The sequence below is a fragment of the Rhyacophila brunnea genome, unplaced genomic scaffold (assembly GCF_057557595.1).
Source record: "Rhyacophila brunnea isolate RB1 unplaced genomic scaffold, BYU_Rbru_1.0 scaffold_17, whole genome shotgun sequence".
In the NCBI taxonomy this organism is placed as follows: domain Eukaryota; kingdom Metazoa; phylum Arthropoda; class Insecta; order Trichoptera; family Rhyacophilidae; genus Rhyacophila; species Rhyacophila brunnea.
In genome coordinates, this window is record NW_028232827.1 from 4,848,592 (window position 1) to 4,866,551 (window position 17,960).

The window sequence follows — 17,960 nt, forward strand, 5'->3', positions numbered from 1 at the left end:
AAATGGAAGGAACGAGTATACGTATGTATGCACATCGCTAAAAATATATGACGTTGGTGTTGCATCATGACAAAAAAAACCAGTAGCAATTTGGACTTTTGTAGCTATCTTCATTCAGTTAATATTAAAATGGCGCTGCGGTAGCTTTGTTTATTGTTGACGCAAATAATTTTAATAATAATTTACGAAATATGTCGTCCAAGAGTGCATTGTGAGGCCAAGTAAGTGACATTTTGTCGTTTGGTAATATATTACGCGGTTACAGTGAAATTATTATAAAAGAAAGTGAAAAGGTATGTTGTGGGAAGATGCGATATTCTTGTTTCCCACGCAGAACACTAGTGGCAACTGGAAATTTCACGACCGTGACTCTCGGTACAGATGATACTAATTAGATCCAATCACTCCATGATATTGCTCAGATTTGAAAATCTACGTCTCGCAATGGATCCGATTCGACGCGATATGCTTCTTTACGGAATCTTGGAATTTTATTGTGGACTGATTCATTCGTTTGTACAATATTATTCACTGTTGTGAAGTGTAATATTGTACTACTAAATTGTGTCAGTTGAAATTGTTAATTTGCCAATTGCATTTATTAAACCAAATATATTTTGGGTTTATGATAGGTTAAACTTTTTCTTATGTGGGTCAGTAAATTGAAGATCTTTCTGTCGATTATTTACCTAATCATAGACAACATTTAATTGTTTTGTGGCTGGAATGTCAATAATATGATAATCAAATAGGTAGGTACCTACCAACTATTCCAGCTATGTATATTATTTTTTATTGACATTATGATTTCATTTGAGTTTGAATATCACTTATCTTATGACTAAGCTGTTTTAAGCAAATTTTATATGAAGACTTTTATTATGTACACAGAATGGGTGTTTTATGTTTTTATTGACAAATCATAGTGTCGGCCCGCCACAGTGATTCCCAACCTTTTTTGGTTGTAAGAACCCTTGAAATATTTTTGTTCATGGAAAATCATTTATTTGTTTACTTACGTTATTACCTTAGTTCCTGCATTATTCAGGAATAAATAGAAGGAAAAATCTACCGGTATTTACCTACTCATTTAATAATTGTATGTTACTTAAACCTTTGGCTGCTACGATGTTGTGCAAAATCCGGTCGAGGATTGCTACCAATAATTGTCGATAAATTAAAGTTTTGTATTATTTTTAGACACCTTACCACTCTAATTGATACTGCGAAATCGGAATATTATGAAAACACGTTTCGTAATTAATTTATCGTTTTGAATAGATAACGAGGCAAGTAATTGACATATCTCTTTCTCGCTCTATCATACGGGCGATCGCGAGAGCGAGCGAAATGCACGATCCGCTCACAGAGTTGGACAGTTATTGGAAACAATCGGTTATGCCACACGAGGGATAATACAAAGTAGTGGAATTGGGAAACTACCCGGCTGAAAAGAAAAAATTTGCATGGTGGCCTCGTTAAAAGATCGCGTACAATATGCGTGATTTGTGAAAAAGGTCTTCATGGTGTTTATTGGAACATTTAAAATATGTATTGCAAATGATTTTATTTCATAATTTTTTTATAAATGAAACTGTTTTTATATAGCACAAATCCACTCTACTTTAAACATTGAGTTGAGTAAAAGTCTTTCCCATTATTTCAAATGCATAAAATAAAATAAAACATTGTCCTTCCACCAAGAATTTGACTGTAAACAAATTTTTATATGGTAAACTGAAATTTGTATTTGGAATTGTTTTTATTGTAAAAAGGGTGATGCCATGAAAAAAAATACAATAGTTTTAAGTTCTAAACCTACCCAGTCACAAAACATATATGAATCGGGTTATATTACACAACAATAAAACTAAATAGATAAACAATGTTTCGTACCACTGGTGCAGTAGTATGTTCCCAAATTAACTTAACATTTCAGGCATCAAAAGCAAAACGACGATCGTTGTTAGCATTTCTGGCCATTATCAAAAACAACGATATATCGTTGCGTAGCATTCTAAGGGTTAACCCGAATTTTTCAAAATTTTAAACAATCTTTGTGGCGAAACAAAGTCAATTCGTAATTATTGCTCCATAATTTAATTGTGATTAAGTATTACTTTTCTTCAATACTTGGTGATAGTTTTTTTGTCTTCTTTAGTCTGTGAATCACGTGGGCAATTGTCTGGGTATAGGCAGACACATATTAGGATTAGGCTCGATAGGGATACAAAAATGACAAAACAAGTCTGGCTTACTGGTTAAAAACAAACATAGTAAGTACCTATCTGTAGTAAGAAGACAAAACACGATATGTCCGTTTTTCTAAATTATTCAGAAGAGCAATTTATTTTAAACTTCGGAAAATATTCAAACTGAAAAAATCACATATTGATATAAGTAGCTTATTTCTCCCAACCTATAAGACCTAGACATATCATATTTTGATATCTTGTAGATCTTACTACAGATAGGTACCTATAGTATAAGGAAACAGAGTGATAAAAATACACAGAAAAAGGTTGTTCGCTGCCTGGCTCTTACCGGGATAACAATGGTTTCCCGAAATTCACTTGTGTCAGATATAATAGAATTTAGAATGTAGATTACCACCCCATTTTTCTTTAGAGGACGATGAGGAATATGCCACACCTGAAGCACTTTTAAATTTAAATGATTGTATAACTGTAATGTCTATTGTCAGCATTATTGTTGTAACGTCAAAATATTTGTGAAAAAATACATTAAGTATATCGGGTTGCCGTATACGCAGAATTTGTTCAATATTTTTAGACACACTAACCACTTCAAGCTGTGATCTCTTCAGGGCTCTCAGCCTAGCGGAAGATTACCGAAAGTCGTAAGGTTACATTGTACATAATGAAAATAAATGTTGGTGCAGGTGACAGGAGCAGACCGGGGGCTGGGAGATGTCGGCCTTCCACTGTGTGGTGGTGTGGGAGCGCTTCGACGAGGGCAACTGCAACTGGCTGCCGTACGGACCGGCTGTTGCCCGCCACCTTGAACGGGCGCACGGCAAGCAACTCACACGGGTCCTGCTCAGCGACGCCGACCCTTCGCTCAGCGGCTGCTACGTCAACCTGAGGACCCTGACACAGTGTATTGATAGACACGGTAAATCGATAATTAATTAATTAATGAGTGTGTGGAGAGCACGCATGGTAGAATTGAGACTTCAAAGTAGATGGCGAAATTAACGAATCATTTTTTTGATTTTAATAAAATCACAAAACATAATTGTGTCAACCAGCGATTTTCAGCGAGCGTCAGTTTTGCGTAGTTGCAGCATTTTAAAGTAAAGTAAAGTGATTGCAGTGGCGAAGGGTGGAGGTAAACTGTTAAGTTCGACATAAATGGTGAACACTAAACTTTGTCAATAGTGTTTGTTAGTTTTTAAAATTTAATTAAACCCTGCTTAATCCAAGCCATAGTAAATAATAGTCAAAAAATATTTGGTTATTAATAAGATATCTAAAATTGATTAAACCATGAATTAAAAAAAACTAACCGGCACCATCTGCAAATTGTATTCTTAATTCAACGAAAACAAAAATATGACTTACAAAGTTTTGTCGAATCTTAACAGCCTACCTCCACTCTTCGCCAACTGAGTGATTATGTGTATTATTAATGTTCTCCAAAAATGCACAGTCTCTATAGTGCAATGGGCGGCGGTGTCTGGTTGTTATCCAAAAGGTTAATGGTTCATTAGTTTTTTTCATCTTTTCATGTTAAATAATATGTAACAAAGTATAACAGGATATATTCTCGTCGACCTGAGGCCACTGTATATATAGCCCAGTGCAAATTAAAAGGTTTATTGTACGAGCGTATCCAAGCGCGTTTTTTTACTTTTTGTTTTCAACCGTCGGTTCCCTTTACCACCGATTATGCTATACTGAGTGTAAAAATATTTCACTTCAATAATAAGATCTCTGTGATTCTTTTATCATCTCTGGACACCGTAGAGCAGCCTCTTAACACATCACATTGGTTTCGTTGTTGAGCATTAACAACTCTTAGTAAAATTCCACAAATCTTAATGTATAATCATAAAATAAGATGCAAAGCTTTGCAGGTATATTCAGGTTTGACATTTCAGAGGGCACATCAGTGGAATGCGGAGTACGACGGGCATGCTACCCGGTGAGCAGTCCTGCGGGTCGCGGAGGCAGATGGGAATGGGCCCGAGGCGGTATGTCACCCCTGCGATGGGAACCCCTCACTATGGATTGGCAGATAAGAATGGAAGAGGCCTGGGGTGCCGGGGACCCTATTGTTTTGATGGACTGCTCCAACTGGAGGGTGGACCTGCAGGGTATGGTGGCTGCTGGACCGGGAGGGGCTAGAAGAAGTATCCGGAGGGTGCAACAACCTCCTTATCCCCTGACAAGAGCTCCACCTGATTTGCAAGGGACAACACAAGGTTTGTTAAGAATTGTAACAACATCCATTGGAGGGTTGATTTTAATTTGTAGTATTTAGTATCGTTTAGCCCAGTGTTTCTCAACCGGTGGTCTGCGAATTTTTGGCACCTAAATGTCTATGCTAAAAATTCAAATACAATCTTCAAATCTGCAATGGATAAGAAAGCCGACAAGGGTGTGCGATGTAATAGAGTTCTCTAAAAACCTCAAATGAAAATGGGCTGGACACATAGATAAGAAGGGACAATCGCTGAACAAATCTAGTCATCCAGTAGTACCCAAGAGGTACAAATCATCCGCAAGGTAAACTTAGAAGCCGCTGGATCGATGAGACGGTTAAGTTTTGCGGAAGTATGTGGCAACGCAACACACATGACCGAGAGACCAAGTGGAATCAGCTTGGAGAGGCCTTCATCCAGCAGTGGATAGATTCAGGCTGATAATAATATAAATAATATTTCTGTGTTAGCGATCTGCAAAAAGTTTCTCCTATTATCAGTGGTCCACAAGTGTAAAAAGGTAGAGACAGACGACTGGGAACGTGTTGACTGCCAACTGTTGCTGTAAAAATGGAAGTTAATTAACACTACCTACATTGCAATGAATGTGATAATTGCAGGTTTTCATCAAATGTCTTTGATCCACTTTATATCTTCATATAAAATAAAACAGTAAATATTACGCTAAACTTTATGTGTTTTAAATTAAATTTTATTATTTTATGTTTTATAAAAAGTGTTAATAGATTGGTATCTGTAAATCTATGTTCGGGCCTGAGACTAATTTTCATAGAAAAACTGAAATGTCATTTTGACATATTGATTTCCATTGTAACACACGTAAATTACAATTTAATTGCGGGGTCTTAGCATTAACCAAACCAACTTACCCGATAATGCTTCAATTACATTATGATGCACGTCGCAAACTGTCACAAATTTAGTCTATGGTTTCGTCATTTTGCAGAATATTTTGAACAATCACGATCTCTGTAAATTCTATGATGGAGAGTGCCAACTATAATGTATTAGTATTTTAAATTATTATTCATGCTAATTTCAATTAATTTAACAGTTTCTACATGTGCGTACGTTAAAATTTACTTGATATTGCATCCATAGATAATATTTTGAACAAACACCCAACCTGCAGACCATAGATAATAGACAACATTACGATAACAACGGTACGCGTGAGGTGACCTCATTGTTGTTCTGGGGATTTCCGCAGATTTTGCTAACTGACAATGTTCATTTAAAGGTTCAAAATGTGCTATTTTAAACACCAAGAAAAATGGCGTTACACACTTTTTTCACGTAGTGGCAGCTTACTGTGACGTCACATGGTAGTACGCGACATGCAATGACATTATTAATGGGCAACGCACTCAGTACAGTAGCTAGCAAATAAATTTGCACATGTATAGGTAGACGTCACGTGACAAAATTTTGCAATTTCCATTATGCGATATCACGCATCGGGAATTTATAGCAATATCACCTTCATTGTAATGGCGTTAGAACAGTGTTTCTAGTGTCAATGTTCATTTGAACGAGCGATATTGATTTTAAAATATGAATTATGCCATTCGGCAGACCCGACAAAAAGTATCGGGAATTTATAGCAATATCACCTTTATTGCAATGGCGTTAGAACAGAATCTGTTCTGTTCTGTTCTGGCAGAAAACACTAATTCGAAAAAATGACATATTGAGTTGGTACCAAAATGTTTCTTATTTCAAACTTTACCGTCTGGAAACCTTCTTAATAAATAAACAGTCTTTATTTTAAAGTCATCCATTTTACGATTACTTAATAAACTCACATGATAGACCATTATTTCAAACATTTTAACAACTTCAAAGTCAAATTACTCAAAACTAGTATTCTCCAGTTAGTGTGTTCTGCCAGAACAGAGACGAGATTATGCCATTCGGCAGACCCGACAAATAAGTGAGTGTCATTTTTTTTCCGGATGCTTCGTCCATATTAATGTCATTGGCGACATGCATCATAATATATTTAACGCTTAATAGTGTTTTACTTCAATGTTTTTTATAGAAAATAAGAAAAGTGGGTCTTATCTTCAAAATCTTTGGAAAAATCAATTTGAAAAATTCATTTTATTATGAGATTGTTAACATATTTGGGGACAGAACCTATAAACCTCTGCGTGCCGGGCCAATACTGCACGATGCACAGTCATTATCTTTGCTCCTCTAAACCTGTCCAATATGTATCTAGACCAAAATAATCTCTGGCCTGTTTCTTTAGTGACAATGCCCTATTGTTAAATTGCCTTGACATTCAGTTTTGCTGACATTTACAACTAATGGATTATTTTTCTGTGTACATTGATTGAAATCTGACATTTTATAAACGTGTTTTAACCCTGACATATCAATTTTTTTTATTATCCGGTCAGCAGAGCTGTTCTGATTCTGTCACTGATGTAATCGATGCAGACATTTATCAGCTTGGCAATCAATAATATGGATGAAAAAAATGAATTCATTTTTTTTTCGATGAATCAGAATGCATTGCCTTTCTTAAAACAAGCTGGTAGATATTATGTAATCATCTTCAAATATTAAATATCACTCTGTTTGAAGATGGGACCGACTGAATTTGCCCGTTATAAGCATTACTCATTATATCAGAGAATAGATATTTTTAAATGATCGGTCACATAACACAAAAAGTCGCAATTCAAACAAAAATACACAATTAGAATTTTTCCCTGAAACAATCATTCATAAACTACAAAAAAAGTTGTTTATTGTATTGAACGCTAGTAGGTACCTACTGACTTCACAAACCTTGGATTTTTTACATGCAATTTCAACCATATGCGTGGATACTTTTTCAATATTGTCGGCGAAAGCACCAATTAGGTAGGTACTTAGACACTTAACTAGTGTCATAAACGTAATCCGATCCTGGCGGCATCCTGTCCGATCGGATTTTATTGCTTAGGGTCGAAATGTTTTTAAACGATCGATACATTAACAGTTTTAAGAAAATTTTTGATGATATTTTAGCTCGGTATACCCGATAAGTAGCTCGGTATAAAAGTGTATAAATGTATGAAGAAAATCATAAACTAAAATGTCAACGAATATTTCCTCATTACATCCGAGATCTCGCTATTTCCGTGATCGTAATAATTGAGTTCGACTGTATTACTCTGTTTTTGAGTGAATTTTGGAAAAAAACAAAATATTTATATACTGCAACGTTTGTACACCACAGTTTAGTGAAACTGAAAAATCACGATGACTGAATGTTTAACTAATATCTATCATAGATAAACTTATTTTATAACGCTCCAGCCTAAATAGAGCCTTGACCTCCTCAATTCTCTCTTACCAGTCCTGTACGCCGAATATTTGATACATTTTGAACGTAAGATGTCCCATTGCAATCCATTGATCCAGTGGAATATTTCTTTTCTCATGTGGGTGTTCTATGGGGATTTAGAACTCGTCTGTTCGGTGTCTTGTAAAATTTGTAAAACCAAAAGGAGACAGTTTCAGTCTAATGTGAAATTTTAAAAATGAAAAAGTAATTCAAACTTTCGAACAAACGTTGATATTTACGAGGGTTGAAATTTTTCCCATTGCATGTGCACAAATTATGAGGTTTTTGCGGTTTGATTTTTGAAATGATTAGACGTGTTATGGGTGCAAGAATCTATATAAAAAATATTTTTTTTATCAAAAAAGTTTTACAAATAAATATAATATATCGTCTCTGTTCTGGCAGAACACACTAATTGGAGAATACTAGTTTTGAGTAATTTGACTTTGAAGTTGTTAAAATGGTCTATCATGTGAGTTTATTAAGTAATCGTTAAAAGGATGACTTTAAAATAAAGACTGTTTATTTATTAAGAAGGTTTCCAGACGGTAAAGTTTGAAATAAGGAACATTTTGGTATAACTAAGTCAATATGTCATTTTTTCGAATTAGTGTCTTCTGCCAGAACAGTGACGATATAGCCATGCATATTTTCTTATTTAATAATATTATTACCAATAATAATATTCACCAATCGATGCGCAAAGGGAAACAATGAAATTCAAGGATAAATGACAGATCGCATTGTATAAAAAATAGTAGGCAGAGTAAGCCGAGAATAAGCATTACGTTTAATTTTAATTGCATAGATAATTCCTTAAATTGTATTGTCACACATAGTATTATCGCACTGACCTCAAAAGGTGGCGAGTAGGAACCTCTGATTTTGATTGAATTACAATCATTTTACAATGCTTGAGACCACTATAGCGAGAGTATGCCTCATCTGATCGGAGCAATTCTGGCGTCAATTTGTTCGTAAAGAACCAAACTAAGTAATACTCTAGAACTCGAATTATATTATTTGAACTTTTTTAATAGAATTCTAATAACTATTTTTTCCCTATGAAAAACTGCTCGGCACGTTAGATAGACAGTCAAAAAATTATATTTGGGAAATTTGGGCACGAGTGCGTAAAAAGGTTCGCCAACCCTGTACTAGTGTATTCTATGACAATCGAATTTATGAGTTTTGCAAGATAGATTGATGATATGGCCCCCCTGAAACGCAATATACAGAAACAGGGTACATTATACACATTGTACAGCAATTCATTGTGTCGAATTCTCCGTTTCTTTTCCTGAATTGATTTTGAAATTGGCTAATCTGGATGTGTTGTAAATTGCAGCTCGTCGGATAATGACGATACCGCAGCAGCACACTGGTTCCAGCACCAAGTCTACCAAGTCCATCATTTCATCTTCGTCCAGCAAGTCATCGCACAGTCACAATAACAACAACAATAGCGCCAATACCAACATCAACAATGCAATCGCCAATCGAGCACCTGCAAAGCTGCCCGCTAAGGAACCCAAAGGCCACTCGGCCACGCCCCCGCAACGAGAGAAGAGCAAGCCTAATTTGGCGCGGCAAATCCTGCACAATTTAAATATATTTAGTGAGTATCTTATTAATATTTTAAACTCTGAACTTAGTGTCTAAATTATAGAAGCAAGCTAATAATTATTGCACCAAAGACAGCCTAAACATATGAATACGTGTATTAATTAAGGCGCTAAGTACCAAAAACAAAAAAACTGACATTTTTATAGAAAAGTGTTCTACATACTAACGCTAATAACTTCAATTATGGTCTAAGTGCCTCAAGCAAACCAAAAAAATACAGCAAAATATTTAAACCTGTCGACGTTGTAAGTCCGTTGGCCTGTTTTATTTATAATGGTGTAAATAGCACTAAAGTGGTCAACCTCATTCAATATAAAATGGCTGACGATGGTGTGTTGACACTTGCGGGTTCTTAATACCTAAAATTATAGAAGCTGCCGTGATTACTTCACACTGTAAAACCACATTTTTCAAAAGGTCTCTTCATGAAATTTTACTGCAATGACTCGATATTTTGTAACTACGGCCAATACTACTTTTTGGTACTTAGAGCCTTAATTAATACACGTATTCATATTATGAAAGTGACCATTAAGTGACTTAAGTTAGCCGCAAGGAATTTCACATACCTACGTAATAGTTTGGAGTTTACAAGTTACGACCAGATAAAGAGTATTTCTTATTTAACTAACACCGGATGAATGTCTTATATTTTAGGTAATAAATCGACAGTGGTACAAACTCCGTTGAGTCCCGGAAGCGGCATCCAAAACGGGCTGATCCCCACTTGCGGCACCAGCAAAGAGAGTGTCCTGGACATAGACTCATCAAGTACGCGCTCAGGCAGGCGGCACAGTGTAGACACTATCTCCACTTACCTCAGCCACGAGAGTAAAGACAGCTTCAATCAGGTAAACGATCATTTGATTCTATGTTAGATATCTGCACAATATAATTTCATAATAACTTGTCTGTCTATTTTCATTGATTCATAACTATTCCATTCATTGAAGGAAAATTTGAAGATGAGGCGATATGATAAAGAAATATTATATTGTTTAGCAATCGGTGAGCGACTTACTGGACTGCAGCATGGGTAGCGATGACGTATTCGACAACGACCCTCTCCCTGGTCAGATGAGCCGACCCAAAACACCTTCCTCCAACGGCAGCATCGTTGGTAAGGATTCTGAACATTATACAGTATCTATAACTCAGTCACATAATATATCGTCACTGTTCTGGCAGAAAACACTAATTCGAAAAAATTACATATTGAGTTAGTACCAAAATGTTCCTTATTTCAAACTTTACCGTCTGGAAACCTTCCTAATAAATAAACAGTCTTTATTTTAAAGTCATCCTTTTTACGATTACTTAAACTCACATGATAGACCATTATTTCAAACATTTTAACAACTTCAAAGTCAAATTACTCAAAACTAGTATTCTCCAGTTAGTGTGTTCTGCCAGAACAGAGACGATATGTGGCTGTTAATTTCAATGTCAGTAAACTCCATATTCCGCCATTTTGAAATAAACTTAACAGCCTTAAAATATATTGTACTTTTAAAATTAGCTACACCACATAACCAGTGTTGCCAACTGTCATTGACATAAACATGCCAGACGGGGTACGAAAACAAGCTATTTGGCAGGAAAAAGCGCTAGATTTTGTGAAAGTAAAATTGCTAGTAAATTTACTTATTCTACCAAGAATGAAGTCAATACATTTCCTTTCGTGTATCGAAAAAAGTGCAAAATTCGAAAAAATGTTTTCACATACAGTACACTCTCGGTGATCCTCCGCTCGATTATCCGACAACTATTATAATTCGCCGTTATTTTTACTAGTTGAAAGCACAAAATCAAGCTCTATAATTCGCCGATATTCGATTGTCAAATTCAGTGGTCCGCCGCGTACAACTACAACGCAGATGAGACGGGATATTTTTGTAAACTTCTCCTTCGTAAAACGTACGTTCATCGCGAAGATAGTAATGTACCAGGGAGCAAAGTGCCCAAAGGACCGCATAGCAATTATGCCGTACTCCAATACAACCGGGACGCAAAAACTGAAGCTTTCGGTCATAGGGAAAGCCAGGAATCCTAAGCCATTCAAGAATATCTGCCTCACTGAACAACTGGTTGTGTCAAGTGATTTACTGTTTAATATTTAGTTTATAAATATGTATAATTTAGTAAACACTTGATTTTGATTATAAATGAAACGTAATTTGCTAGTACAAATTTCTCAAAAAAACTATTTTTACGAAATACCTACCTGTTTTAATTTTTACCATATTTTGTATGTATGCACTATAATCCGCCGCTTTCACTAATTGGACACTTGTCTGGTTTTTGGGGTGGCGGATTACTGGGAGAGTACTGTATGTATAAACCACACATTTTAACAGAAATATATTTCAAAATTGACAACAGATACCTATATTGTGTCAGCGGGGTGGGGTTCAAGTTTCGTTTCATGTCATTCCGATAATCATCAAACTGATGTCACATACCTAAGCATACATTAAATTATATGATACCATTTCAATATAAGGCCATGAATGGCTCCTATTTGTTCAAGTGTTAAATTAAGTTGTTTTATTTCTCACGCTACCAAAATAGGTAAACACCTACTGCATTAAGTAGGTATCTGATAGTTAGAAATTTGATGCGCATGAAAATAAATAAACTAAATATCTAGTGTATTTTCAGCACATTTAAAGCTGTTGGAGGCATAAAAAATGTTAGTAAAAATGCCACAAGCCAGATGCCAATCGAAAAATGCTAGATACGGCAAGAAAAATACTAAATTGGCAACGCTGTACTAGGGATTCCAATCCCGGGATCCTGAGCTATTTTCGATACCTATGAATCCCGGGATTTCGGGATTGATTTTTTTATAAATTTTTATGGAAAATAAAATAAAAGCGAAAATATAACAGAAAAAATACTTTTAATAAAAAATAACTACATTAGAAATAAACTGAGTTTGAATGAAGTTTGATTTATACCCATGTGTAGGTTGCCGATTCATTTTATTTTTTCACATGAATTATTAAAAATGGAAAGATTGGAAAAAAACAATGCTTCGCACTTTTAACAAGGTAATTCCACCATGATATCATACGTTTTACGGCAGTTTCATATTTGTCTGACTAATTAGATTTATGAAGCGGAAAGGCCATAAGTACGCCATGATTATTTTCTTTACTATTTTAAATCTCGCTAATCCATTCATTAAGTCTTTACTATCAGAAACAGCAATCTCCTATTAAATTCACATTATTATTTACTCCGTTGTGTACTTGTGTATTTCCAAGATTGAACGTATACAATATTAACAATAAATGTCTTAAATAGTATAAATTGTACTAGATTTATTTTTGACCGATTTTATCAATGTTATTTGTAAATATAAAAATTTTATATTAACAATGGAAAAAATGCCAATCCCGGGACCAGTCCCGGGATTGCCAAATTGTAATCCCGGGATCAGAATTTTGGCTCGGGATTGGATTCCCTACGCTCTACGTAACCCAATACTTTTCACGATTTTTTCTGTTAGTTTGAATTATTCACTACTGGTATAAATTGATGGCTGAAGTATGTAGCTATCAATTTGACAATTAATTTATGGAAGAATGAATGACTGAATTCCCATTTGTAATTCAATGTACGAATATGGATTTTTAAAAACATCCATGATGTATTTTGCAGGCGTGGACGCAGCGTCGAGTGTGATCAGCGGCTTTGTTCGAGTGGTGGAGTCAGTCCAGTGGGGGGCAGTGTGTCCGCCCTGCCTGGCGCCCCTCTCCCCCCTCTCGCCCATCCCCCCAATCACTTCCTTGCCATCTAATCTCCCCCTACCGCCGCTGCCTCCGCCAAGGGTGGTAGTGGCGCTGTCCCTGTGCTCGCACATGATGCATCTCGCCTGCCTCAATAAGATGCTCACCAAGCAGCAGAGGACCAACAAGGTCAGTTACATTTCTTTATTCACAAACATCGGTTTCTTTTGATTGACAGACTATTCTCATTATGTTGAGAATGCCCTGCTTTACTAACTACGAGGGTGGGTCAATAATTCCTTAGAAAAAAGCATTAAAACAGGTTTTATTTTTGTATTTTTTTTTTATTTCTCAACATAATTTCCTTGGAGCTCAATACACTTGGTTAGACGTTTCTCAATTTTTTTTAAACCGTCAGAAAAATAAGCATTCGTCCGATCGATGACTTCTTCATTTGAAAAAAAACGTTGTCCACTTAGCCATTTTTTTAAGTTTGGGAAAAGGAAAAAGTCACTGGGGGCTAAATCTGGCGAATACGGTGGGTGGTCGACCAATTCGAACTTTAATTCTTCAATTTTAGCCATTGATCGTAAACATGTGTGAACACGGGCATTGTCCTGATGAAAGAGGATTTTTTTCCTGTTTAAATGAGGCCGTTTTTCTTCAATTTTGTTTTTTAGCTGGTCCAATAAAGATGCATAATAATCCCCTGTTATTGTTTTTCCTTTTTCCAAATAGTCAACGAAAATAATTTCACGTGCATCCCAAAATACAGTAGCCATAACCTTACCAGCTGATTTTACGGTTTTCGCCTTCTTTGGACATGGTTTGCCTTCGCAATCCACTGCTTTGACTGTTCTTTCGTCTCGGGAGTATAGTGGTGTATCCATGTTTCATCTACAGTCACAAAGCGACGAAAAAATTCATCCGGATTGCGTTGCATGAGCGACAACAGGGCTTTAGAGGCCACCACCCTATTGCGTTTATTGTCGACTGTGAGCAAACGCGGCACCCATCTTGCAGAAATATTTTTCATGCCCAATTTGTCATGTAAAATAGAAATGACGCAACCTTTTGAGATCCCTGTAACCTCAATTATCTCACTCAACTTTAATCTTCGGTCACTTAACACCATATCGTGGATTTTATTGATCATTTCTGGTGTAGTCACCTCTACAGGACGTCCTGAGCGTGGTTCATCCTTTGTTGATGTACGACCACGTTTAAATTCATTTAACCAGTTATAAATAGTTGCAAGTGAAGGAGCAGATATGCCGTGAACTAAATCCAACTCATTTTTTATTTCCTTTGATGTTAACCCTTTTATATTAAAATGTTTAATAACAACTCTAAACTCAATTTTCTCCATTTTCCATTTTCCACAAGCAAATTTTTTTTTTAAATGTACGAGAAACACACAACAACCCGACCAATCTGATTGAAACTTCGCAGCATACTGAATCGGTAGTGCCGCTGCATGAAAACAAACCGCTTGCAGTGCTAGTCGCGCCACCTGTCGGCTTTTCTATGGACTTATTGACCCACCCTCGTACATTTTCGTTTCATGTTATTGTCTGGTCAAATGATTAATTACGCCTAAGCGGTAATAATGAAGGCAAACGTCAACATGACAGTTCGTTCTTTGACTAACCTACATTATTGATTATGCCATATGGATACTGATAATTAAAATCTATTATTGTAATCATTAGGGCGCCCTCTACATCCAGTGCCCAGTGTGCTCGAAGGTATACGGAGAGATGCGGGGCAACCAGCCTCCTGGTACCATGGCCTGGTGTCTTCAGACGCATCCCCTGCCTGGACAAACTACCGCTACCCACACCATACAAATTACATACAAGTGAGTTGAAGTAGTTGATAAAATCGTGCTTGTTACTAGTGTCTTGAGAGTTGAGTTTTTGTTTGTTGTTTTGTTTTGTATATTAGAAGAAATTTTATCTTTTTATGAAGCCTGTAATCGGTGACTTTTCTAATAATATATTTATTAGAAGAACTTCTGCATTTAAGGTACTGAAGTTTGTCAAGTCTTGCTAGAACTTAAATCAGCAATACCAATCTCAATAATTTAATCATAGATAATATATAATTTGTTCTAATTCGAATTTTTATAGTAAATTTTATATTTCGAAGAGAGATTCAGATTACTCGTATGAAATTCTCTGAAATCCAGTCGTTTGCCATTTTTTCCAGCAACAAAATTGTTTTCTTACAGAATTCTGTACAGTAAACCAATGTTAATTCGAAATTGACAGGATAGAAAATTGAATTACAAAATACAACATGTATGTATTGAAGAAAAGGTCTTATTGAAACATTATTCGAATTTGGTCATCTGTAAATATTATATTGTCAGATATGCTTTTTTAAATTGTTTAAATTTGAATTGGATTGGAGTCAAAAATCACAGGTCAGATTTTTTTTAAACAACTCTAAACACACCATGATTTGAAGTAAAATTATTCTATTGTTATTACATATTATTATTAGTATTATGTATTACCATTATTCATTATTGACTCTTCATTTAAGATTAGTATGGTGCAATCTTTTCCTATTACTTAATGGAAAATCATTAAAAACAATTAACTTTTCTGCACTTTTCAAGTTGCATACACTCAATAATTTGTAATTCGAAATTTCCTCAAAGTACTGAAATCTATACATTTTGTGAATGTTAGTTGAATACATTTGGTTTAGATCATTGAAGTTTCGTTGCAAGTTTGTGTTATGCATTGTGTTGTGTGTATCAGTGTGGTGTCAGGCATCCAAGGAGCTGAGCATCCGTCGCCAGGCCGACCTTACTATGCCGTTGGATTCCCTCGACAGTGTTATTTACCTGATAACCAGCAAGGAAGACGAGTAAGCTAATTTTTTATTCATAAGGGCAAAGGGATTTTTACCGAGTTCTTTTTTGATGATGTTAAAGAGTGAAAGAACTGAAGTGATAGTTAGATGTAGAGCAAGTGGAGGGGGATTTGTGGTAAGCGGGCGACGGGGGTCGTGTCCGGAAATTTGTACGTATGCAGTTCGCTGTATCACACTTCACCGTGAAATGTTATATGGGAAATATATAGTCGTATATTAAAGAAGATTCCTGCGGGTTGTCTTACTTTTTTCAAAATGATTTTTTCTATTGGTTATAATACATTTTTTCAGAAGTCTTTTCAAAATTATGTATATTCAATACTTAGAATATTACATTCTTAAATCTTGTGAATTATTCGTTGCTTCAGAGAGTATTATAAGAGTCAATAGTTAAAAATTGTCATAATTAGTATGACAGCTTTAGCATAGTGGTCTATGCGCGGCGGGTGCGATACCTGGAGAGATGCAGGTTCGATTCCTGCGGGTTGTCTTACTTTTTTCAAAAGGATTTTTTCAAAATGTTTTCAAAATTATCTATGTTAACAAACATCTGCTTTGGATAGTTCATCTACATTCTACATCTTTACCGAAATTTTATATTTCAGATAATCTTTTTGCGCAGTGTTGGGACTGATTCATTTAATGAGGTTGCTTCACTAATTTATGGTTAAAATTATACTTTCTGGCTAATTATATAATATATATTAAGGTAGCAAAATGCATAACGTAGTCCAATCTAATAAATGTTATATTCTTTCTCCAGGTGCTGAACCTACTGTCAATAGCATGGGAGCGGCGACTAGTATTCACGGTTGGGCGGTCGGTTACAACGGGTCGTGAACACGTGGTGGCGTGGGGCGGCATCGAGCACCGCACAGAGCGGGCGCAGTTCATCTCGCACCAAGAGACAGCGCATTTCCTCGAAAGGGTGGTCCGCCAGCTGGGCATGCGCGGTGTCAGTGACGGCCAAGACGAGCAGGGCCTCTATCAAGAACTCTCGTGAAGATCGCTCTTAATGCATTTTGTTTGTGAGTCTTTCGACAGTGCCTTCGCATAAAATTGAGGTCAATTGTATTAAAGCCAATATATAAAATATTCCTCCCTTCTCTAATAGGGATAAGCTTCATATATGTTGATTACTCTTGTATTTAGGTTATATTCATTGAGCTCGACTCTAAGTGTGATGGCAACGTGATGTTCTCGATGTGAACATGAATATCAGAAAATGTTACTTTTGATCCAAATACATGTTGATTTTTTTTTTTAGAATTATTAATAACCATGTCCTTGCTTTTTCGTACAAGATGGTTGTTAGTAATTTTGAACAATCGCAAACACCCAGGCTTTGAGAAAAACACATAAATGTTTTTGTCATGACCGGGAATTGAACCCAGAACTCTCGGGTGGAAGGCCTTACCCACTGCACCACGAGAGCCGCCTAAAAATACGTGTTGATTAAAAAACAACCATGTAACTTGAGACAAGTGGTAACGTCCACAAACAATTAATTATTGTTGGAAACATCTACACTTCTACAGTACAACCCCGTTAATACGAACACAGTTAATTCTGTATCTATTCACCAAAATATTTGGTAAAATTCACAAATTCTTCACAATAGTAATTTTCACTGATGTCGATGAATGAACCATGTTCCCCAAAAGGGGAGGCAGATCCGATTGCAGCCAATTACAAATCTTCCCTCCCTTTCATGTACATCGCTATACCCACCCCCTGCTTTCGTCCTTTCACACTACATAATATATAGATTCTCCGGGTACACACTAGTTTGTACCGCCATGAGAAATTTATATTGCGAAGTCGAGCTCAGTGAGAATATTATTGTACCTAAAATGACTACAAATTGTCAAAGAATAGTATATAATATGTATTATCATTAAAATGG

The 17,960-nt window shown here is 35.9% G+C and overlaps 1 protein-coding gene across 1 annotated transcript; it reads left to right on the plus strand.

Moving 5' to 3' along the window:
- The first annotated feature begins 116 nt into the window (after positions 1-116).
- On the plus strand, positions 117-17,702 carry dx (deltex E3 ubiquitin ligase). The gene is made up of 10 exons (XM_085944858.1): positions 117-221; positions 2,903-3,135; positions 4,124-4,447; positions 9,157-9,426; positions 10,092-10,285; positions 10,437-10,554; positions 13,101-13,357; positions 14,881-15,029; positions 15,940-16,048; positions 16,818-17,702. Exons 2-10 carry the CDS (start codon positions 2,931-2,933, stop codon positions 17,055-17,057), a joined length of 1,866 nt encoding a protein of 621 aa, XP_085800984.1. The 5' UTR covers positions 117-221; positions 2,903-2,930; the 3' UTR covers positions 17,058-17,702.
- The last annotated feature ends 258 nt before the right edge of the window (positions 17,703-17,960 follow it).